The 23,898-nt window shown below is 41.9% G+C and overlaps 1 protein-coding gene across 1 annotated transcript; it reads left to right on the top strand.

The window, feature by feature from the left end:
* Positions 1–1,175: 1,175 nt before the first annotated feature.
* Positions 1,176–23,474, top strand: MXD1 (MAX dimerization protein 1). The gene is made up of 6 exons (XM_088470833.1): positions 1,176–1,401; positions 4,928–5,024; positions 14,281–14,310; positions 15,482–15,596; positions 15,723–15,882; positions 16,151–23,474. Exons 1-6 carry the CDS (start codon positions 1,329–1,331, stop codon positions 16,342–16,344), a joined length of 669 nt encoding a protein of 222 aa, XP_088326959.1. The 5' UTR covers positions 1,176–1,328; the 3' UTR covers positions 16,345–23,474.
* Positions 23,475–23,898: the final 424 nt, after the last annotated feature.

Below are 23,898 nucleotides of genomic sequence, written 5' to 3'. Positions count from 1 at the left end.
ACCCCCTATAAAGTGCCCCCAGTAGCAGCCACCCCCCTATACAGTGGTCCCCTGCTGTGCCAGGCTTACACACACAAAAGAAAAAAAAAATACAACTTACCTGATGCCTGCTCCGAGTCTCGGCTATTCTCTTGCACTATGAGAGAGACGTCACGACGTCTCTCCCATCACCCGCTGCAGGGGGAACCGGAAGACGAAGCTCACGAGTGAGCTCCAGCCGGCTCCCTCCATGGACGACGCAGCAGCCAATGAGAGTCTGTCTGAATCTCGCTGGAGGCTTTGTAAGCTGTGTAGGGCAGACCGGTGGGACTAGCGGGGGTTGTCCACCCCTTGACTGCTGGTGACACTACCAGATGGCGCCCCCCCTTTGTTCGGCGCCCCTGGCGAGTGCCATCCTGGCTAATGGGTAGATACGCCCCTGCGTAGGTATAATGACAGGCGTCGGGATTTCAGCGGCTGCCATTAGTACCCTGCGGGGATTTGACAGTCGGGCAGCCGGCAGCCGGCATTTCGACCGTCGGCTTCCTCACTGCATCCCCTCCCACTAAGGGGACATAGGATAGGAGTATCCTCCTCACCAGCATGACCCTTATATCCCTCTGTCTGTGCACTGTAGGCTGCGCTGTAGTTACATCATTATTATCCTTTATGATATGTATGTTTACACCGTACTCCCTGATGTATTTCTGTAAAGAGGAAAGCCCGGGCGACATCCCAGTAGCTGCTCTGTGTACACAGGTATATGTTTGGCCCGGCAATGTAAAACACAATACATGCATGCATGTGCCCAGCGTGTATACGGCATAAATATAGATGTGTCCGATGACGTCACTGCATGGATGAAGCACATTCCCAGCAGCAGCCAATCAGGTGCGACATGGAAAATGGGCGTCCCTATTCCCCGATAGGCGTGTCACTGTCAGCAGGCTGTCCAATTAGAGGCACATTCTGTTGACAGCAATTCCTGCCCCCATCCACGACCTTTATTGGTCGGCCCCATCTGTCCTGCAGACCAATGACGGGTAAGGGGCGGGCACTGTGCCGTGCCAGCGTAGCCAACTGAGAGTCGCCACTGTGCCAGTGGGCGTGTCTGCGCAGGCGAGCAATGGGCGTGTCTTGCTGAAGCAGATAAACAACAATCCCCCATATACTCTGTTATCAATCAGACACCGAGAGTCAGGCAGAGAGCGCGGAGACCCGAGCCTGGCGCACACACACCCCGGCCACAGCCTCCCTCCGTCACCCAACCACTACCACCTCCACCGGTACACCGTGCCCTGTCACCACCACTCCTCTCTCCTGCCTGCTGCTGCTGCTGCTACTGGAAAATGGCGGCCTCGGTCTGTGTCAACATCCAGATGCTGCTGGAGGCGGCGGAGTATCTGGAGCGGAGGGAGAGAGGTGAGAGTGGCTCTGTGATACATCCTTGTGTCTCCCTATACTGTACATGTACCTGGCTGTGTGCACATACAAGTCACACACAGTGTATAGTTGTCACCTTATACTGTACATGTGCCAGGCTGTGTGTGCACATACATATCATACACAGTGTATTACTGTCTACATACTGTACATGTGCTATTCTGTGTACACATACATATCACGCACAGAGTATAACTGACTCCCTATACTGTACATGTGCCAGACTGTGTGCAACATGCATGTCACACACAGTGTATAACTGGCTCCTTATATTGTACATTTACCAGGCTGTGTGTGCACATACATATCACACACAGTGTATAACTATCTCCTAAATACTGTACATGGTGGCAGGCTGTGGACATACATGTCACACACGATGTATAATTGTCTCTTTATATTGTACATGCATCAGGCTGTGTACATATACATGCAATGCTTGGTTTATAACTCTAATATTGTTTATGTACCAGACACAATATATACATACACAGTGTATATACATAGCCTGGTACATGTATAGTATGTGTACACATACATGCCATAATCCATCCTCCTATGTGCGTTTGCATTGTTGACACCACTAAAAGACCATGTAGCATCCTGCAGAGAAATGGCTACGTTCAGAAAGCTTCATACGCAGTTGGGGATGCCAAACTGCATATGCTAAGATTCAGCTATATACAAAGTTGTGTGCGACTCAGAATGAGGCCCTCAGTGTGTAATTGCTTCATTATACTCCACATGTACACACACACACACACACATACAGATGTGTCCTCATATATTGTGGCTTTAGTTGCGCCAAATAGCCCATCTCAGCCCGCCATGTCTCGGACAACTAGGCTGCACTGAGCATCTTTTTCTCTCAAAATGTGCATGTTATTCACACAAACAAAACAAATGGAAGCAACAATCCACTGGGGTGTGTGACATTTGTACAACTTGTGCTACTGAGTCCAAATCTGTATAAAATGGGCCCCAATGCGAGCAGCTGCGGCTTTTCCTCATGCCAAGTTACGATTCATATATGACTTTGCACTTGTGTTATACTAACTCCTGTGCGGGTAATATTGCAGCTTAGCGTCTCCAGTACACTGTAAGCGGCTTTTCACTGCATCTGCGATCCGACCAAGGCACACAATTTTAAAGAGAAATAGTGTACGCTGTTCGTCTCGGAGCTTGTAAGTCACGCAGGGCGTCTCATGCAGTATGTTGTAAAGATGCTCACTATATTAGGACACATCTGTACCATGCTCCATGTATAATTGTCTCATTATACTGTACATGTACCATGCTGTGTACACATACATCACATACTCCATGTATAACTCTCTCATTATATTGTACATGTACCAGGCTATATTACACTCTACTCTATGATGCAGTCTATATCAATAGTGTTCATTCTAAAACCCGTGCAGTTCCTCTATTCTGCCTGGGGTGTCACTCTATGCTCTGGTGCTTCTAGCACACAAACTGCTTTATTTTAGCAGTTTGTTGCCTCAGCTGAGTGTGCTATAGAAGCACCAGGGCAGAGAGTGACACCCCAGGCAGGATAGAGGAACTGCACGGGTTGTGACAGGTGTAGGGTGCTAGAATGGAGACTAATCAAATAATGTATAGGTGTGTGTGTGTGAGTTTGTGTATTTGAAAAGCCTTATGTATGTTTAACTATGTAAAGAATACATGTATATTAAGATTATATGAATATAATATAGGGAGCATGTAGAAAGGCCTGAATTGCATTAGTATTATATGTTTGTACAGCTTCTTAACAGATAAACATATATAACTATTATGTAACCATTATGTCCATATCTAACTCATTAATATTTGATATAAGATGATGCATTCACAAGCAGCGATATTTACGTAGATAATCTTATTTTGCTCTGTATGTATGCATGTACACATTCTGTATGTAGCGATGGAAGCAATTGCTATTAAAATGTGTGCTATGCCACATGCTGAAGTGTGCCAATAAGCATTCATATGTACATCTCCTATTAATCACATTTAAGCACAGTATTAATATAATTGCTACTCATCACTTACACAGGCCTCGTCTGATTCATTTCAGATGCCAGTGTTCTCAATCAGATTAAATGCATGCCAAATTAAATGTTCCTTTATTATGCCTGGTTTGTATTTGATGAGCACAGATTCGATGCAACAAAATTGTGTGCTAATTTCTTCACAACAAACATGTATACAGCAAATCTCAATTCTTCTTTATAAACTACATTCAGGACTGAAAGCCAATGTAAACTGCTGGCATAATGCTGAAAGCCACAATTACCGAGCAGCATCTCAATAATAGTTGCTAATTATCCTCAAAATATTTTTCCTCTTGTATTGGGAGACTATTATTATGCTAATATATTGAATAATTCACATGATGCAGCAGTGTGGTGCATGAAAATGGAGCCTGTTCCTCTCTATGGTCTTTCTCTCTGTTAACACAGTGAAGAAATATAATATCTTGCTAAAAATAGAGGTTATTTGCATAAAAAAATGCAAGGGCCAAATACTCAGAGATATGGAGATGTATAGTGTGGGATGCACAGGCTATAGACAGACATTATTATATGCGTGTTACTCGCGGTCAACAGAACAGATTCCAGAGGGGGAGGGGAGAATAAAAATTCAATACTGGTAACAGAAAACTAGTTGTTTATTTGTTTTCCCTTTTTTAATGTACTCGGCTATGCAGACATACTTACTAGATGAGCCACATTGCTGTGTTTTGTAAAATATTCAGTTCACCTTAAGTGGATTTATTTTGCAGCTCAGGTCGGCTCAAATGGCCTTGTTTATGTACACAAAGCAATGTATGGTAGTGTAAACTTACCACGGATTGTCCGCCGTTTATACTGTACAGGCGCTAAATAGTATTTAGCAACGTGTTTTCATTTGACAGGTCTCATTGGATCAAATTTAAAATCCATCACCTTTTACATAAACCCCAACTACGAAACCTTTTACAGATCGATGCCTAGCACGTGCCAACTAGCTTCTAGTCTAGTGTAGTACAGGTGTTTATTCAGTAACTAAACATTTCACCCGCAGTGTGACATAATCCGTAATAAGTAGCCAAACCGCATTTATTTATTTATTTACTCTGCTCAGCTGTAATTCACTCACAGATGTGTTCATGTGTGTTCGTGTGTATATATATATATATATATATATATATGTGTGTGTGTGTGTGTGTATATATATATATATATATATATATATATATATATATATATATATATATATATATATATATATAATAAAACATTTTATTGATCTGAAAGGTGTGCTACTTACCTCGGGAATACTGCGTTTGGTTATATTTTTTGCTTGCTTTGTCCCTGAAGGCAGCTGCCTGGAATGTGTTACATTGGAGTGTAAATGCAGACTTGTTATTACATAGCAGTTGTGTGCTCTCCTGCCTATGCTGTGAGAGACAGGCACTGGATGCAGCTAATTGGCACGTTTCTTCTGTCATACACAGAAGCCGAGCATGGTTATGCTTCCATGTTGCCTTACAATAGCAAGGAGAGGGATAGCTTGAAGAGGAAAAGCAAATCGAAAAAAAGCAGCAATAGCAGGTAAGGTCAAGCAGGCTCCATTTTTCTTTCTTATACCCTTATTATAACTGTGAAATTGTGCAGCGTGTCTCGGCAGCGTGGCTCTCTGTCCCTGCTGGCACGCTGCAGTCCACATGTGACGCTGGGAAGACTGCACACCCCCGTGGGTTTGTGCCTTCATTGAGAAACCTCTTGTGATTACAGCATCTTGTTTTCACGTGAAAAATGTGTCTGAGCTGTTAAAGCAGTGATAATGAATAGCAGTCTGGCATGGGAATAAGATAGGAGACTGCACATCTCAGGGTGCAACTATTCTAATTTATTCTACACAACAACAGCAATAATAATAAATGGAATGGAACAGAAAAATAAAATATATATGTATTTTCTGGAGGGAGGGGGGTTTCATTCTCATTTTTTCTTGTTGCTTGGTACCTGTTTGGCAAATCTCCCTTTTTCGGTTTTCCAAAGGATCCTGTGCAGTATATTACAATGTTGAACATGTAATTTGACTGGTTACTATAGCAACTTCAGCCGGGATTTTAGGTCATATTCACATGGGTAACCATGTTGTTGGATTTCCCAGTCGTGACAAATGGTGGTCCTGGCGAGGGGCTTTCATTATGCGTTGTGGACTCCGTGATGAAGAAGAGGAAGGTCATGCAGAGTTCGGGTCCCATGGGTCATCCTTGGTGATAATTGTCACCATCAAATCCGGTTGTGTGAATGGAAGTGACGCTCGTGCATAACTAGCAGCAAACAAATGAGAAGGAGATGGGGCGTCTCTCATTGTACTAATTTATACAATGTAACACAGATTCCTGCAGTTATCGCCTTGTAAGTGGCCAGTGTCAGACCTGGGCCCTGAACACTGCAGGCAGTGATGCTAATTGAATTTGACAGTGTTTCTAAACCGTTTCCATAGTAACCACATATATAATTTGGTTGATGCAGGAAAACAATAAAAAATTCTTCATAAGCATAATATATGCATTACCACGCTAACTACTGTGTGTAGAATCCTGCTGTCAGACAGGACTAACAAAATGCCTTTCGTCACTGTGTTGCCAGTAGATGCATCTATTCATTTAACTGCTGATAAACATAAACCTAAACAAAGCTGATCCAAGATTAGAATAGTCAGGTTTAGTTCAGCATTCATGTTTCTTTTCAGCTTGCCCTAAATAGTGCTTAGATTTTCATATTTTATATGTAGACAGAGACAGGCAGAATTTTAAACAGGGGTGTAATATTTGCATCGGGGAAAGAGATTTGGGTTTTCGCTCTCCAGCGGTGCCTTCAACAGGGACACGACTTGAAACTTGTGAGGAATTGAATTAGACGTCTGCTAGTCAACATTTCACATGCACTTACCATGCAGGAGAATCTACACCACACAACCGCTGCAAAAAAGGACCCGTCATCCATCACAGAAGCTGCTGTTCAGTGAGAAAGCACGCTTTGGGAAACACGCACCATATCTTATCCTTTACAACAGGGGTGAGGAACCTTTTTTTCTGCTGAGGGCCATTTTGATATGTATAATATTATTTGCGGGCCCGGTGCAGAGCACGCCCCTCCGTGTGATGTCAGACGGGGACGGGCCACAATCGTCTGTGCTCCGGGAAGCTGTAACGGCAGCGGCGTAACCGTCTGAAGTGTCCTAAGGATGCTCCAGGCGGCACTGCTGCATAGATTCTGGCTGCAGGATGCCATCTAGGGGCAAATAGGGCTAGCAGAAAAAAGCTCAGAGGGCCATACAAAATTATTCCGGGGGCCTTATACGGCTCCCGAGCCTGAGGTTCCCCATCCCTGCTTTACAAGTACATTAAACTAACACCCCCTCCTCCTGTCTGGTAACCGAAAGATGGGGCTCACATCATTAACTGCAATCACACAGCAGTTTTCCAGGGAACCGCAGACACATACAGAAAGTGTTAATGGAGCAATGTAAGTGAAGACAGGTTCTTGTGGGCAAGTTCTGCAATTTGGATGTCATCTTTTTGCTACCCGCAGGTTGTGATTGCAATAGCAAAGACGGGTATTTGTAGGTAGGTATATTCTGTGGTGCTAACCCCCCAAACAAACACACGTACACAGAGAAGTGTCACAGTGGTTTCATATAACTGTGTGTTCAGCTGTATCCCTTACAGACTATGTATGTATGTGTGTGTGTTTGTGTGTATATGTGTGTGTGTCTATATATATATATATATATATATATATATATCTCAAGCATATAGAATAACCAACTTTCTTTGATATGTTCGATTAAATAGATACTAGTTTAAATGATAGATCATTACAATCACATTTCTTGTAGCAATCAGTTAATAACTACATTATTTGAGTCTGTTCAGTGAATATGTGGGTGGCGTACCATTAGCGGATCATAACCTACCTAAGATAAACAGGTGATGCTATAACAATTGTATTGATAAAAAGAAAACAGTTATATATTTTTTTTTTTATTTCACAAAAATAATGTTACAATCTTGCTTATGAAGGCGGCATTTCCTCCAGGGCTATCTGTGATGCATGCTTTATTTAACGTTACTTTTACAGGAATATAAGCATATGTACCCTTAAAATGTATTGGGTCCTGAGTCCCATGCATTCCATAGCAAATATATGCTTATAGCCAAGGTTATAGCTGTGAGCTCGATGAATCTTTTCTAGACTATCTGTCCCTTTCTGCTTATAAATGATTGAAGTTACTTCTATTTAGTGTATCATTGTCTGGGAGCCATATATGGCATCTCTAGCTGATGGGGAGTGCTGATACTGGAAGTGCCATATTGGAGGCTCTTAGGGTGCATCCTGGTAATTCTAATACGCGTGAATATGTGACCCAATATCAGGACTCTGGGCCTGATTCAGAGGCACACGCTATTTGCGGAAAATATTGTATGTAGCCGTTAGCGTGCCTACAACATATCAATGATGTGTGCATTTCTCCATAAGGATCACTGGGCCTGATTCAGAGCCACTCGCTCTGAATGAGGGCATCCCTTTTTTTTAATTCAGGCCGCTCGCACAGCTGTGGGTGACCACACACAACTTGTGCGAGCGGCCTGGCGATGGTCGCGATTATTGCAACCATCGGCATTGCGAGGAGATCCTTGTGGTAGGGCCTCAGCACTCGCAATGCCAAGTGGACTTCTAGTTCTAATAGAGGCGGAAATCCACTACTGACATAACGAGTGATGTCAGTAGGGCCGCCCACAAACGGCAGGCGTTAATTCGGGAACGACCTCCGTTTGTTCGGTCACCCTCCCTACCTGCCGACAAAACGGGGCGAGCTGTCGATCAACATCGACAGCTGCCCAGTTTTGCTGCGAGCTCCGGACGAGTGAAGGTCTCATTCGCTCCGGGGGACGTGCGCACTGAGCCACCATCGTCCCACTTGCAAGCGCTATGTGCTCGCTCGAGAGTCTGAATCAGGCCCTCTGATTGTTGGGACCAATAAAACAGAAGCACCGTGGCGAGTGGCTTATCCTATATTTTTGTGCTTGTGGGGGGGGGGGGTTATGTGTGGGTTTCTTTTTGTTTTTTTACAAGGAAGTGGAAAATTTTTTATATATATATATATATATATATATATATATATATATATATATATATATGTGTGTGAGTGTATGTGTGTGTGTGTGTGTGTGTTATGAGCTGTCCCAGTGAACACTTCCTGATCAAAGGGTAATATTGAAGGAGATTGTCAGTCGGAGAAAATCTGACCAATATTTATCTTTTTGTTTATTTAAGTGGCATTTTTGCGCAGTCCAGCCTAGATGACATCTGAGTGTAATATCACACGTTGGAGTGTGACCATAATCTCTGTGAAATGTGCCTGGACATAAGTGGATAACTGATTTCAGCTTTAAACTTGGGTACCTGGCCTGTCTAAGCAGTTTCTTTTTGTATATGTTCCCTGCAACAAATCTATGAATCACTCCACCGAAACCCCAGCCCTCTCCGACACTCCTACTCCTTTCTGTTGCCCATGTTTTTCAAGTTTGTTTATGTGTCACAAAGCACATCTGCCAATAAAGCTGAGCTGTGAAGCTGAGACGATGTCAGTAGATGACAAGGTTTGTAATCCTACTGTGACAATGTGTGGGCACTTCTGCCACCAACCAATGTACCATCTGGGGGCTCCAGATGATCCTGAACCTCTTGTATGAGGCGGTTAATGTGTTCTCATATGTGTTATGTCACCACACTCCATTTCCTTAGAACACACCTGACAATGCTGCACAAAGTTGGGGTAGAGAGGGTTCTATACATCCAGCCGTAGTGAGTCCTTCTGTGTGGGAGGAAAATGGATAGGACACTGATGCTCCCTCACCAGTCATTGATTTATTTTTATAAGAGACTGACATGGGATTCTTAACACAACAGATCACGCAGCATGATAAGGAGGGATATAGGATGCGCTCTTTCTCCCACCTTCAATAGTCCGTCTTATCTTTTGTAAGAAGCTCTCGTGCACTATAGTTTTTCTCCATAGAAATCGATGATATCTAAAGGAGCACCCTTCTCTCCTCTATTCAACTTTCCAGCTAAAGATCTAGTGGTCTTGTCTCTGGGGCACATTGGCTCACTGCAAGTTTAAAAAAGAAAAGCGAAATTGCCTGTGGGAGTTTCATATCAGGGACCAGCAAACGTGATGCTCTTAGATTCCAAATAATATAATTTTGAGGTTTCCATGCCTTCCTGCTGGTGGTCACAGACTTTAGAATCTTTGGGCAATGACCAGGTACCCTGGCAAAGTATCTGGGAGGTGCTTGTAAACTGCAGCCTAGCGGAAAAAAACACCACCCCATACAGAATCTCTGATAGATCGTAGGTGAAAACTTTAGTTTAAAAATGAAATGATAAGTGTATAGTGGAGAGGACTCCACTGTAAAGTGATACTTTATGCTCCCTGAGCGATATCGTCTAGTTTGTCCCTGGCAGGGTGTGCTCAATGTCGTTCGTGACATTGAGCACACCCGCTGAACGATATCATTCAGCGCCGGGCTCTCTCCCTCATTCCCCAACATGCAGCAACCTGACAATATCATCAGGTCGGCCTGCATGTTTGCCCAATGAACGATAAAGACGAACGACCTGCGGGAGCGCGCATCGTTCGTTGGTTCATCGTTATCGTTCATCATTTAGGCAAAATAATGGACGATAAAGTGAACGACTGAATGATAACGTTATCGTTCAGTCGTCCACTTTAATCGCCCAGTGTGTACGCACCTTTTCTCTGATGACCTCTTACTGAATTTATGTGTTGTAAACATGTTGCTTTGGTTCTCCATTCTTTAAAACTAGTATGACTGAAAATCATATAAAGAAATAAAATTACCTTTCTCCCTCATTTGTGTGTTTTTTTTTTTTTTTTTAATGAAAAGATTATTTTTGAAGCAGCCCAGTATTGCATGTCTCTATTTATGTATGTTTGTACACTTTTTAATAGGATGTGGTATTGTAGTTTGCGTGTTAGTGCTAGTGTGCCCGTTAAATTACTTTTGTTGTTTAGATTTACTGTGTTGTAAAAGTACAGAACGCCATGGCCGCTCTATTGCTTTCGTCTCATTGGCGCTTAGTGGATCTCGCTGCTGCTGGAATACTGCATTTGTTCTAAACCGTTTAAAGCCCTTTGTCCTTAAAAACGATGCACGTGGTCTGATGCATGGCATTGTGAGCTGGTATTTGCAGGGTCAGAGTTCACATGCAGGGTCAGACTCCTCTGCAGGCACACATTCACTAGCAGACCTCAAAACAACTGCACGATTACTACATTGTAATCGTGCAGTCATTTGACAGTCTGTGCCTACAGTGATCGAGCAGTCGTTCAGTGGAGACACATCAATCATCCCCTAACATGCTCTACCTGATGATATTGTCAGGTTGTCCAGCATGTTTGGCCGATGATAGATGTCTAAAACGACCAGCCGGAGTGCGCATCGCTGGACGTTTTAGTCATTTTAATGAACAATTTGCGAATGATTAATGAATGATTGAACGATAAGGATATCGTCCTCGTTCAATCGCTCATTTTAATCGTGTAGTGCAGTGGTTCCCAAACTTTTTTGAATCACGGCGCCCTAGAGTATCAGCATTGTTTTCACGGCACCCTTAAGCCAAAGGTTCGTTACTGAGAAATTCAGAAAAATGTAGTAAAGGGAAGTAAATTGTGCTTAGTTGTCACCCTTAGGGTCAGTTATGTGTTGGTGGACAGGTTTGCGCTTATGTTTGTCCACACATTTACGTTACACTGACCATAAATAATTTGATGTGGTGCTGGACTACCATCCTGAGGCACCCCTGCTAGTGTCCCGAGGCACCCCAGGGTGCCACGGCGCACAGTTTGGGAACCACTGGTGTAGTGGATGTGCGCCTTTAGATGCAAAATCTGATACTTCCTACCCTAGGCTTTCTTCCCTGTGACAATAGAGAGCAATGTAAACGTTAGATCTGAATGCTTGCTTGATTTGATTGTATGGAAATCACCTGCAACTGACTACTAAAACACTGTCACCATCCATGCCAGGGGCCGTTATCCACAGTGGCAGTAATGTGCGTTTTCTCATAAAACCACTTCACCCTAGTAGACAATGGCCCTCATTCAGAGCCGCTCGTTAGCGGCAGTACGCTCGTTCCGAGCGATGTTTGCACATCTGCGCATGCGTACGGTTTTTAGTACGCATGCGCGAACCAGTCAGTGCGGCCAAAAATCGTTTGTACGCTATATAGCGAGTGCCTGCTATTTTGAGTGACAGAATGAGGCGTATGTGGGTGGTAACAGGGGAAGGTGCTTGAAAATGGGGAGTGGAGATCCGAACGCAGGCGTGCTTAAAGGTCAAAACGGGCGTTTTATGGGTGTGCATAATTAATACAGCAGCGTCATTGACCACGTCACTGGGTTATTTTATAGCCAGAACTGCTCGCAAATTTGTGGTAGCAAACACCAACCACAAGAATAGCGAGCAGTTCATACGCTGGTCGATGTACTCGATTAATCTAATAAATAGCGGACATGACGTATGGTGCGAGCGGCCAGGGGGCGTTTTTAACAAATAAACGAGCGTATGTTTTGCTCGCTCGTTCAGACTTAGAGGTGTGAACAGACTGCAATTTGCGAACGGATCATTGAATAGCCACCCCTTGTTTTTGAACGAACGACCGCAAATAGCGAACGGCTCTGAATGAGGGCCAATGATAATAGTGACTTGTCTTTTCCAGCCTTATGCAGACACTGATGGATTTTCAGTTAACCTAGGATTATAAAGGGAGGAGTGCATGTTATAATCAATTGGTTGTTCTTACTGCAGTCATGTCTGGCTTGCTATAATTGTAAAACAAATCTGAGCTGACTGGATCTATAAACTAAATACCTGTAAAAATGTGTCATTTATTGCCTGCTCTTACACAGGAAGTGGGAAGAAGTTCAGGTGTTGCTATGTCTGCACCTAGACTTCCTATAACTTGCAGAACAGCCCATAGCAGCTGACTGTCCTACTGTACTTCAGAAACAGCTGGCGCGCCAAACGTTGCCCTTACAAATGTGTCCGCACTCGTCTTTGCTGCAGTCGCGTCAAACAGACCCTCATGGCGAGCTTTATCCCATGAGACTCTGCTAGCACCGGGCGCCTTTTTGCGAAAATGTGACAATGCTGATTAATTTGATATGTGACACTGGTATATCTGTGTGCGACTGAGTCTCTCTAGCAGCATACAAGGTGCGGCGATGCAGCGGCCGCAGCTCTTTTCCACACCGAGCTCCGTTTTACAGTCTCTGTCGCACGCAGACGTGGTTGAGCGATTATTTGCAATTGCAGAAAACCTACAGCGCATGCGTTACACAGAATGAGTACGCACTCCAAAGTGATCGGGGCAGATGGTATCAGAACTGGGGCAGCAAGGTGATGGGCCTTCCTGGGCAGTGACTGGGAGGTGGCATGAAGTGAATGCAAAAAAAGTCTGTCTCGTGGTCGTGTTATGGAAGCGTCCACATGCGTTCTCAGGCTCAGAGCTGCAGCCACAGAAGCCATGTTCAGACTGAGAAACTGCACCTGACACAGGGCTGGTGTAAGTGTCGGTGGTGCACGTGGTGTTGCGGCGATGATGACGTTTCAAGAATCATCGATGTTACAGCGTGCAGAGACGCTGAAAGTGGGCGTGTCAGTGTTTGCTGATTCAGGCGCAGGCTACTGCTTGGGGACGGCTAAAACTAGCATATTATCACAGCCACGAGTCCAGCATGCACAGGCGCAGCTCTCTCCACCTCTTTATCAGGTCGTAAATGTTTATTGAAGAGCGTGACATATGGAAGTATTAGACCGTGGTGGTATTGTACTTAGACGTTCCTGGCTAACAGTTGTGTTGCACTTTTATTGCAGAAATGTCGTGAAGTATGAGTTGTGGTGTGTTTTTGTTTTTTAAATATAAATCGCTGTGGAAAGCTACGAGTCACACAATTTTTTAGAATTTGATTTTAGACTTTTGCATAGTTTTCACATTATGTGAACACCATGGCAACCACAGTCACAGCATCCATGATGTGGTGGTCAGAGAGGCTTTGGAATGCTCTATCTGTGTATGTGCAATAACCTCTTCCTTCTCAACCCTCTGCCATCCCATGGTATGTTTACAACTGTGAGTCTGTGTATGTGTGAGACTGTACAGAGAGATTTTGTAGGCAGACAGCTAAGAAAAATCAATATTCGATGTGTGTTTTAAAGGTATTTATATTTCTAAAGAACAAACAAATCTATGTGGGATTGCTGCTATAACTTGTATGTTTTGTTAAGGCAGTGCTGGAGATTTACCATTCTAAGGGGTCAATTCAATTACACACAAGGGAGGTCATTGTAACGGCATGGAACACCGCCAACAGCACCGCAACTCGCCCCCTAGCGGCCCAATCTCGGCCCTAACTTGTGGATGTTTGTACGCAGCCCTATGGGGCGGCAAACAAAAATCTGCGAGTCCGGAGGTGCCGTAAGTGCGGCATATAGCCCTAAGCATGATTTAAAGCATAGAATGTTTAATAACCTGTCCAGTAAATAAAAATATTAGGCTGTATGTGTAATGCATTAATGGGCTTCCGTGAGGTTGTACCTTATAGATAGGCCGTATGCTTTCCTTCCTTCTGGTAATAGATGTACTCCGCTTCTATTTCTGCACGTTTAGCAAAACAATGTATTTAATATTTAAATTACTATGTAATTACTAGCCTAATGTTAGAGTGGATGTGACTAATATATTGGTTATTTTTGTATTTCAGGTCAACCCATAATGAAATGGAGAAGAACAGGTACGTCCAGTAATTGTACAGGTTTATATATTTATCCCCAGCGCCACAACCATTTTATTACAGCTGCCGAATATCCCATCCTCACCTTTCCTCCCTAGTGCCTGCAGAGTGTCACATTCCGCCTGTGCCTATGGTTACGTCATTAGTCCTTCCCTTATACAGTATGTGTGGATGTATTTTTTTTGTTTTTCTTCTTTCCCCAATTCTGTTCCACCCTAATAATTGATGTAATTGAGTAAACTTTGCAAGAGCACTTTGTTACACTTCAAAGTAAAAAGTTACTTACAGAGCTGTTTTCAGCAGAAAAAAAATAGGAGCTTTTTTGTTTTTACACTACTGTATGCGTTCTGTGTGAAAATCTAAAATATGCAATATTTTACAATATTTAGGTTTTCCCAATTTAGTGACTTTTTATTGTTGTTAGAAAGGAATAGATGTTTTCAAAAGTTGTGTATTATCATCTCTTACCTTTTTAATGTGTTCAGCTTGGAGGCACTTTAATCCTATTTTTTGGTTGTTGTTGTTATGTCATTAGTGTCTGTCTGAAACCTGAATATTGCTTGTCGGAGTAGACTGTGTTTCGTTCATTAGACACAGACAGGGATTTTTTTCCTTTATATTTATGTGTACACAATAATGTAAATAAAACTAATATCTTCAGGTATAAATGATAGACTTTTATTTAAAATACAGATGTCGAGCAGCTGGGTATGGTATATATGATTGATCATGTCTAGACAGACAGTCAATAGGTCGACACCAGATGGTAATATGTCGACATGGACTCAGGTTGACAGGGTCAAATGGTCGTCGCACAGAAGCGATCGTCAAGGTTTTTTTTTTTGGTTTTTTTTGTTATTTAATGTTAATCCTTCTCCTAGTGCCTAACCCTAAAAATCTTGAAAAACCAAGTGTTGACCATTTATCTGTCACCTTTTGACCCCGTCGACCCATTGCCTGTCGATCATCTGATGGCATCCTATTGACTGTCTATCTAGACACTGCAGTTTTCCATCCAGATCCCAAGCAGCCTGCATATTTAAATTTCTTGCTTGGTGGATTGAATTTATAGGGACATTGCAATGTCTGTTTAGGTCTTTCAACTTTGCTTATGATTTCCTCCCAAACCTTTTATTAAATCTGCTTTTGTTTAATGGTTTCTCTTTCCTAGGCGAGCTCATTTGAGGCTTTGTCTTGAAAAGCTAAAAGTGTTGGTTCCGCTAGGGCCTGAAACTAATAGACATACCACCTTAAGTCTGCTAACAAGAGCGAAGTTGCACATAAAGGTTAGTGTTATGTACATTCCCGCAGAGGTAGCCTATCTCTGTCTCTGTCTGATGTTCCACTAAACATGGTGGCCTGTAACTTTGTACAACTTATGTATTTTATGTATTTTTATTTTCGTTTTATAGAAACTTGAAGATTGTGACAGAAAGTCACTGCACCAAATAGAGCAGCTACAGCGGGAGCAGCGACACCTGAAGAGGCAGCTAGAAAAATTCGGGGTTGACCGGATACGAATGGATAGTATAGGATCCGCAGTGTCATCTGAGAGATCGGATTCTGACCGGGGTGAGTGAGAACCTTCATCTGTTTCAGGTTCTAGTCTTGTTGGCATGCGTTTGCCTGAAATGTAATACGTAGCCTAAATGGTGTGGGCAGCCATTTTGTGAGCCAAACCAGTCTTCATGTGAGTATAGTCTGAGGCTTGGGTGAATTGATTGGCTGGCCGAATATTGGTTACCACACACAATGGCTGCTTCTTACATATGTAGGTCAGTTGTGCACTGTACCACTGTATAGGAGTTATCACTGCTCACCAGATCTATTTCCTTCACAGAGGAGATTGATGTGGATGTAGAGAGCACAGACTTTTTAACAGCGGACCTGGACTGGAGCAGTAGCAGCAGCAGCGCCAGTGACTTGGATGAGAGAGGAAGTCTGCAAAGCATTTGCAGCGACGAAGGGTATTCCAGCGCCGGAATTAAAAGGCTAGAACTACAAGACAATCCAAAAGCCAGTGTTACCCTATAAACCATCAGTAAAAGAAGGTGAGAAGAGGAGGTTTCAAATGTCCCAGCAGTTCTTCCTCCTCCTTCCCAGTGCTCCCACATCAGAGACGGTCTTATCTAGTGACTGCATTCACACCATAATCTTGCACGTGAAATTGCCCACTCAGACTTCCAGCTCTCTGTCTGCTTCCCTTACCCAGAGCTCCTGAGAGGTATGTGGGTGTCAGTTTACATTTTAAATCACACCCTGTCCCATCCACCAGTTGTCCTCCGGGAAACTACATTCCAGAAACACACAAAGTACTGAAAGAAAATAAATACATATATGTATATGGGGAGCAACCGTACTGCAATCCTAAAGATTGACCGCAAATGCAGGAGTGAGTTTGTAGTGCTCACTTGCTGCATCTGTCATCTCCACCCACTAGATGTGACCAAGCACAAAGGTCTTGGTATCTCCCTGCAACACCGAAACTTTCTTGCGTCACCTGGAATACACTTCTGAGAGCGGTATGAAGGATTTATGGCTAGAGCATCTTGCTACACTGCAAGGCCTTTCAGTTTACAGCTACTATACTATAAAATCCGAAGCTACAGAGGGGAGTTCTCGTCTCTATTTAGTGATCCTGGCTCAGAATAGTGAGAATGCTGCTAATATATATCTATTTTTTTCTTTCACAAATTTGTGCACTAAATGATGCACCGAACCCAGCACAGTCTAAAGAAACACAAAGCTGGACCTCTCTGGCTTCTTTTTGGAGATCTATAAAGTCGGTCTGTGTCAATTTTGTTTTGTTTTTATCCCCTCTTTGTTTTGGTCTTTTGTTAACATTCTATTTTGTAGGTTGTTAGTGTTCATGTTGGCTTTTTAGAATCAAGTCTTACTCACTTTTGTATATTGGGCACCAAAGTCTATGTTCCCAGCAGTAGTTTAAACTCGGACAGCATCCAAAATCTGGCATGTTCGTGCAACTTATGTTTCTTCAGTTATTGAACTACAAGTTCCAGCATGCATTGACATTTTATGATCAGCGGAGTATGCTAGGACTTGTAGTTCCGTAAGGGCTGAAGAGCAACTGGCTGGCTACTTCATTTCTAGGGAGTAGGTACATGACTGCAAGAAGTAAGTTTTTGACTATTTAGTCTCTTATTTTATTTTTGAATGGATTGGTATTTTCTCCACATGTTTATCCAGAAAGCACTTGGTACAAAAGGCAATGGAGACCTTTGTTTGTTCTGTACACAAAACGCACATCTCATACCAAGCAGTTATTTGGACAGGAACGTTACCGAAATCTCGTATAAGCATTATAACTCTGCTGTTCTCATTTAGCCCCCAGCATTCGCTGCTGTATATATTTTTCCGGCAAGCAGATGTGTTTTTTTTATTTTGAAGGTTTTATTTTTCCTACCTCATAGATGAACAAGAAACACTCAGTGTTGGAGTGCAGAATATAAAGTCTCTGGTTTAGTATCCTTCTCTTTACCAAACCAAATCTGCAGTGTGTGCTCTTAAAGTACTGCCACAGGGTTTCCTTCCCATCCATGCTGAGAGTAGGACTTGCCGTGTTGTCCGTACCACTGTTGATTTATTAGGCCTTAAGTCATCTGCACACCACACAGACACTGGAGCAATAACCATCGCATTAGCCAAACTACTGGCATCACACAGCGAAACTCTACATTCTCTCGGAGTAGCTATGGTCGTTCCCGGCTATCAATCCATATCTCTCATTTTGCCTTTCTTGACAAAAGTGTGATATCTATGTTTTGTTCACTAAGCCCTCGCACAATCTCAAAATGAAATAATATATTTTTGAGATTAACCAGCAATGCAGATTACTTACACTGCCCCTTTTCCCCCTTTTTAATGTTGCCTAAATGACTAAATTGTGTTCTATCCAACCACTGCAGATCCCTCTTCTAAAACATAATTAGGCCACCATGATGATCAGCTCTGAAGGGCTTACAGGAACATTTGCCTAAACAACACAGGGCTGCAGTCATTACAGGCTAAGTATTCTGTGAAATACTTTTAAACCAATTCATGGACAGGCTGCGGTACCTAGTCTGGGTCCGAAGCGCTCACGACTCCTAGCACTGTTTCTCCCTGGGTCGTTTCCCGTTATTATAGATTAAACTCCTTTGCTTGAGTTTTCTACCTTTTTAGAAACCCGTTTTAAGTAATGCTAAAAAAAGAGCACACCAAGTTGTAAATAATTCACATTAAATCTATAACTATTTATTCATGTTTTGTATAGCTGATGTATTAGGGAGATTCATATGAATTTGTGCTTTTATAAATGTTCTAAATTTTTGTATGTATATAAATATATAATATAGATCTCTATCTGCAAATTATTAAATCGTTTAATCTTACATGCAGTACTTTAGCACACCTTTTAAACACTTTGTAGCATTATAATTGTTTTTTCACTCACTCTAAAGAGAAAAAAGTGTCGTACAATCCATTCACTTGAAAATGCTTTCTAGGTTATGTTTGGCTCCTCTGCCTGGTTAAGAGAGTCCTGTTGTCTGAGGGCTAGGTCCATTTGGTCTGTTTCGGCAAGATGACATCTTCCCTTAGACCGTGATAAAGCCCTTGGCTTAGGGGTGAAGAACCAGCACTGCGTGTATTGGTCTCCTACGCACAGTGAAATCAGCTTCTCTTTCAGACAAACCAGTATCCTTGTGAATGCAGACCATAAATTCACTCAGCGATATTATAATGTTCAGACTACAATATTGCTGCCCCCACTGTGTGTAGGTGATGGATACAAAAATAAAACAATAATTTTTTTTTTCCGGGTTTTTTTTTTTTCGTTTTTTTTTATTTTTTATATGCTTTTAATTAATTTTGTCAGAAGAAAGCAGAGTACTCCTCATTCTGGCATCATAGGGGGGATGGACAGTGATTAGGCACCTGCCATGCGCTCAGTCAGTGATGTCTGGACTTATAAGATCTGTTCCATAGGCTGGCCAATATTTTAATTACTTCTTGTTTACTAAACTTATTCTATATACGTCAAACTCAGGGACAACAAGAGTTGTATAATTTTTAAAGCACTTTGTTCAGCTGGTGTCATTTAGACGAACTATTGCAACTGCGTCAGAAACATGAGGTTGGGTGAAGCTTGAGGAGTCTGCAGTCTCGGTCACAAACGCAATGGCCCTTACTGGACAGAGTACTCCTCATGCAATAGCCCACATAGATCACTCCAATCCCCTCCCCTGCCCACATTGCTTTTGAAGACATTTGAACAACTTGCTTAAAATAATCTTATGGCTTTAAGGGTCCATTTTGTATCTTCTGGTCAAAGAGTACATGCAGCCAAAACCATGAATTTAGAGTAGACCCTTCTTGTACAGTGGGGGAGTTGTAGACAAACTTGAGGGTTGACCAGCTTTCACAATAAAAAGGGAAACTATTCCGTACATTTGTTTATGTTTACACCTTTGATACGACCTGTATTTCTAATGCACCTTATCTAGGCTGCAAAATGAAACCCCACTAGCTGAATGCAGATATCTCTGTGGACCTTTTGTTTTGGGTAAAGGCAGAAGAACTAGCTAGTCTATTCTGTGTTTCCGTCCTTAACAGCAGAGGATGATGACAGGAGTAAATTAAAACACTTGAAAATTGCATAATAGGTAATTAAGACTGTTTTTTGCACTGACTTCCAACCATTCATAAAATGACCATTAAGGAGGAACAGGCCCCAGATTTGTCTTTCATGCGAATAGCATGTTAAGGAACAGCCTTCATCTGCCCATAAAGCAGTCAGCCATTTTGCTGGCTGAACTAATATTCCTGAGGACGCTACCTAGACACCTGTAATATGACCTGTTTCCAGCGGCCTATTGGTGTAGGCCAGGGATGGGGAACCTCAGGTCGGGGGCCGTATAAGGCCCCCGCAATCATTTGGTGTGGCCCTCTGAGCTTTTTTCTGCTAGCCTCATCTGGCTAGCAGGGTGCCTAGGATGGCACCCTGCAGCCAGAATCTATGCAGCAGAGATGCCTTGAGCATCCTTAGGACGCTTCAGACAGTCACACCACTGCCTTTACAGCTCCCCGGTGAGGATCAGTATGATTCGAGCATTGCTGTAATCACCGGCGTTTGTGGCCCAGCCCCCTTGTGACATCACAGAGGGGGTGTGGCCTGCAGCGGGCCCGCAAATTTTATATATATATGTAAAAAACTGTTCCACACCCCTGGTGTAGGCCATAAAATGGCTACCCAACTGCATGTCGACAACTGTTCAGATTGCAAAGCAGTGCAGTGTTCATTGGTTGGAAACCTAAAAACATTTGTGGTGTTTATGTGCTGTTTTTAATCTTTTTACTTGAATTCATATCTGAGGTACACTCAGCTCTTAGGGTAATGGATGTTCTACTTTTAAAAGCTGCAAAGCCTCGGGCCTTTAGATACAACACTATTTCAGCTTTGCCTTTGTAGACTTGGAAAGCAAGTTAATGTGGTCTTTCAGTCATCGGGGAAGCAATTGTTGTGTAAAGAGCTTATTCCTGGAACTTGCCCACCAGCATCATTATTATATATATATATATATATATATATATATATATATATATATATATATGGACTGTAACTGTTATTGACCAATGTCCTTTCCTGTTACCAGATACAAAATCAGTATATTGCCAATAAGAGTGCAATCACTTTGCCCAAGCTTTGTATTACTAACACAACCATTGTTCCTTGTCATGGAGAGTCTTTGCCAGCTGACCAGAACATGGGATTTGCAGATTTGGTTTTGGTGTTTTTTTTCTACAAAGGTACCCAATTTGTCTTTTAAAGCTAATGGCACTCCGTTGTATTGATTACAGTGATTTTAGAGACCTATACCAGCCAAAGGGTACTAGTGCATCATTATGCTTATTGAATGAGCTGGTTCAGTAAGCAGAAATGTGGTGTAACCCATTAAATACTGTCAGAAATGTTGCATTCCTCTTTGTGACCTGCAGTAAACCACAACAAAAGAAGGAAAGTATCTCATTAACAGCATTAGGAGCACACTAGTGTCTATTGCAGTATGTAACTAAATAGGCCCCTAGTATGAATGCCATGGCTCGTCCCCGTGAAAAGCAACCATTAAATCCAGCCAATCACAGGTCTCCATGCGGCAAATGGGAACATCCGAAATGCCTAATCTTTCCAAACAAGTCAGCTTTATGGATATACCCATGATTATTTTTGTTCAGTAGCATTTAACCAATATATCTTGTTGGTGTCTATTGAATGTTAAGTATCAGTGGCCTATAGGAAGTTAGAAAGTGGTGTAATTTCTGCAAATGCACATAGTTTTCACTTACGCTAATATAGAGCCCTTATATTCAAGGATACACTGGCACTTGTGTCCCATTGAAACCAAGCGTTGAAGTGCACTTGTGTACACACATTTTGTAGGCTGATCCAATATTCATGAACCCACGATCTCACTAAGGCTCAGAGAATCCAGCCTATCCACTCACTAGGCATTTAGTGAATCGATAAACCGCATTCTCGGAAATATCTGTTCAGCTCACAAAATGTAACGGCGACAGTGAGGCATTTATTTTACTTGTATTACCTTCAATTGTTATTTTCTTGATTTTTTTTTTTTCATTATTATTATTATTTAATTCACCACTATATTCTACACATTATTGCTCCCTTCAATGCCTTATAAAACCCTGTACAGCATCTTGACTTAAAATGCAGATGATTGTTGGGTCATTACCATCCTTCTGTTTATAGTGGCAATCAGGCAGCTAGGGACTAGGGTCCCATTTCAGAATAAGTTTTTCAACCCTTAGGACTGGTATAAATATGGCACTTCTTGTGTATAATCTATTGTATTACTATGTTTGTTTGTTTTTTTATCACATTGGGTAATAATTTTGTTTTTAATTTCCCTTTTGTATTAACTCATTTTGTGATTGTGATCTATGTTGCATACAAGTTTAAAACGTAAACACAACCAATATGCTATGTGTATTATAACATCTCTTTTTAAGTTAAGGCAAGTGCCTGGGATTATATTATTCCATGAAACATTTCTAAAGCGTTTCATAGAAAACTCAGTTTTTACCAAAATGTATTTTTTGAAAGCAAAATCCATGCTGACCTCTTAAATGCTCTTGTTTGTAGCACCAGGTACTAAGGAAGTGTAATCAATTTCCGGATCACTATAAAGTACATTATAATGCTGGTATAGGCACACTTGTGATTTTCCAGGTGTAAAAACTAGAATTTAAAGGATCCACTGGAAATACATTGCTGCTTGCTTACTCTGAATAATCAAAAAGAACCTTATCCCCATTTTTTTTTTCCCCCTTGTATGTAAAGCACCTGTATAATATCATTTGATGGATTCCCATAGCAGTATAGTAAGTTTTATATGGTAATACTGTAATCGTCCCTGTATTGCGATGGCCTATTGTCCAAGGAAACAGTGCAATATTTTAGGTGTAGTAGAGGTCCATGGACAATGATATGTATGATGGTTGTACAATGGATTAGGTCAACTCCAGTCCTCAAGTACCACCAACAGGTCATGTTTTGTGATTTCTTTAATAATTCACAGGTGAGTTCATCAACTTTGCTAGGTCAGTAATTATCCCACCTGCTTCCACAGACAGAAATCCTGAAAACATGATCTGTTGGGAAAACTTGGGGGTTGAGGTTGAGAATGCCACTGGGTTAGGAACTTTCTACCAATTGGTGACAGATGCTTAAATGTGTGAATTTTGCTGCTTGCTAGATCCAAATATTTGTTTGCCATCTTTAGCTTTTTTTTTATTTTTATTAGGTAGCCATGTTTATTTCTTGATCCCATCTCCACCTAAAATGAATGTCTTGTTTTGCCAGTCTTCCAAAAGCTGCAGGCAGAGATATAGTATAGAGGAACACCTCTCTTTGCTTGGGTTCCTCTTGTTGGTTCAATTTTATATTAGTTTACTTCATTTCTCCTCCTGAGCGCTGTGTTGAGATCACATTATGGTGCTTTTTACTGCATTCAGCACATTCATTTTTAGAATCTACGTTTTAGAAGATAAAAAAAACAAAAAAATACAGAAAAACTTGCTGTGTATATGGAAAAACTTATGTACTGTTAAACTGTTCAAACATGAAATAAAAATTATTTAATTACTATACTGTGCCTTTTATTTTGAACACGGATTCATGGTTTGGTAAAAGCTGTGCTACTCTGCCTAGATTGGGTAAGAAGTGTTTGGTAGCCATGTTTGGTCCGGCTAGAAACTGTCTCACTGCAATTCCAACAAAAGGCTCATCATTTTTTATTTTTTTATGTCAATAATAAGTTTTTTTGCTTGGTCTTGGCCATCCGGATAGTTCGGAATTTCCTCAGTGTGATTTAGGTGCCTTTTTTGGGGTGCGGCAAAGAAAGTACTTACTCTTTTGGGTACCCCTAAGCCATATGATCAGTATTAATTTGTAGTTGTCTATTTTTATATCATACTCTGCTGTGTCGCTCACTGCTTGCATCTTTATCGGCTAGAATACACAGCTGACGCTCTAATTCATTTTGCTGTGCTGCGCTTACAGTAGACTGT

This window comes from Taudactylus pleione, unplaced genomic scaffold, assembly GCF_031769625.1.
Source record: "Taudactylus pleione unplaced genomic scaffold, aTauple2 ptg000105l, whole genome shotgun sequence".
In the NCBI taxonomy this organism is placed as follows: domain Eukaryota; kingdom Metazoa; phylum Chordata; class Amphibia; order Anura; family Myobatrachidae; genus Taudactylus; species Taudactylus pleione.
Note: the sequence above shows the minus strand (reverse complement) of the source record. Positions and strands in the feature narration are given on the sequence as shown.

Excerpts from the sequence above, each read along its gene's own strand:
- MXD1 (XM_088470833.1), top strand. The coding sequence starts at position 1,329 with ATGGCGGCCTCGGTCTGTGTCAACATCCAGATGCTGCTGGAGGCGGCG. Across the intron at positions 14,311-15,481 it reads AATGAAATGGAGAAGAACAG|GCGAGCTCATTTGAGGCTTT; the intron begins GTACGTCCAGTA and ends TCTCTTTCCTAG. Across the intron at positions 15,597-15,722 it reads GAGCGAAGTTGCACATAAAG|AAACTTGAAGATTGTGACAG; the intron begins GTTAGTGTTATG and ends TTCGTTTTATAG.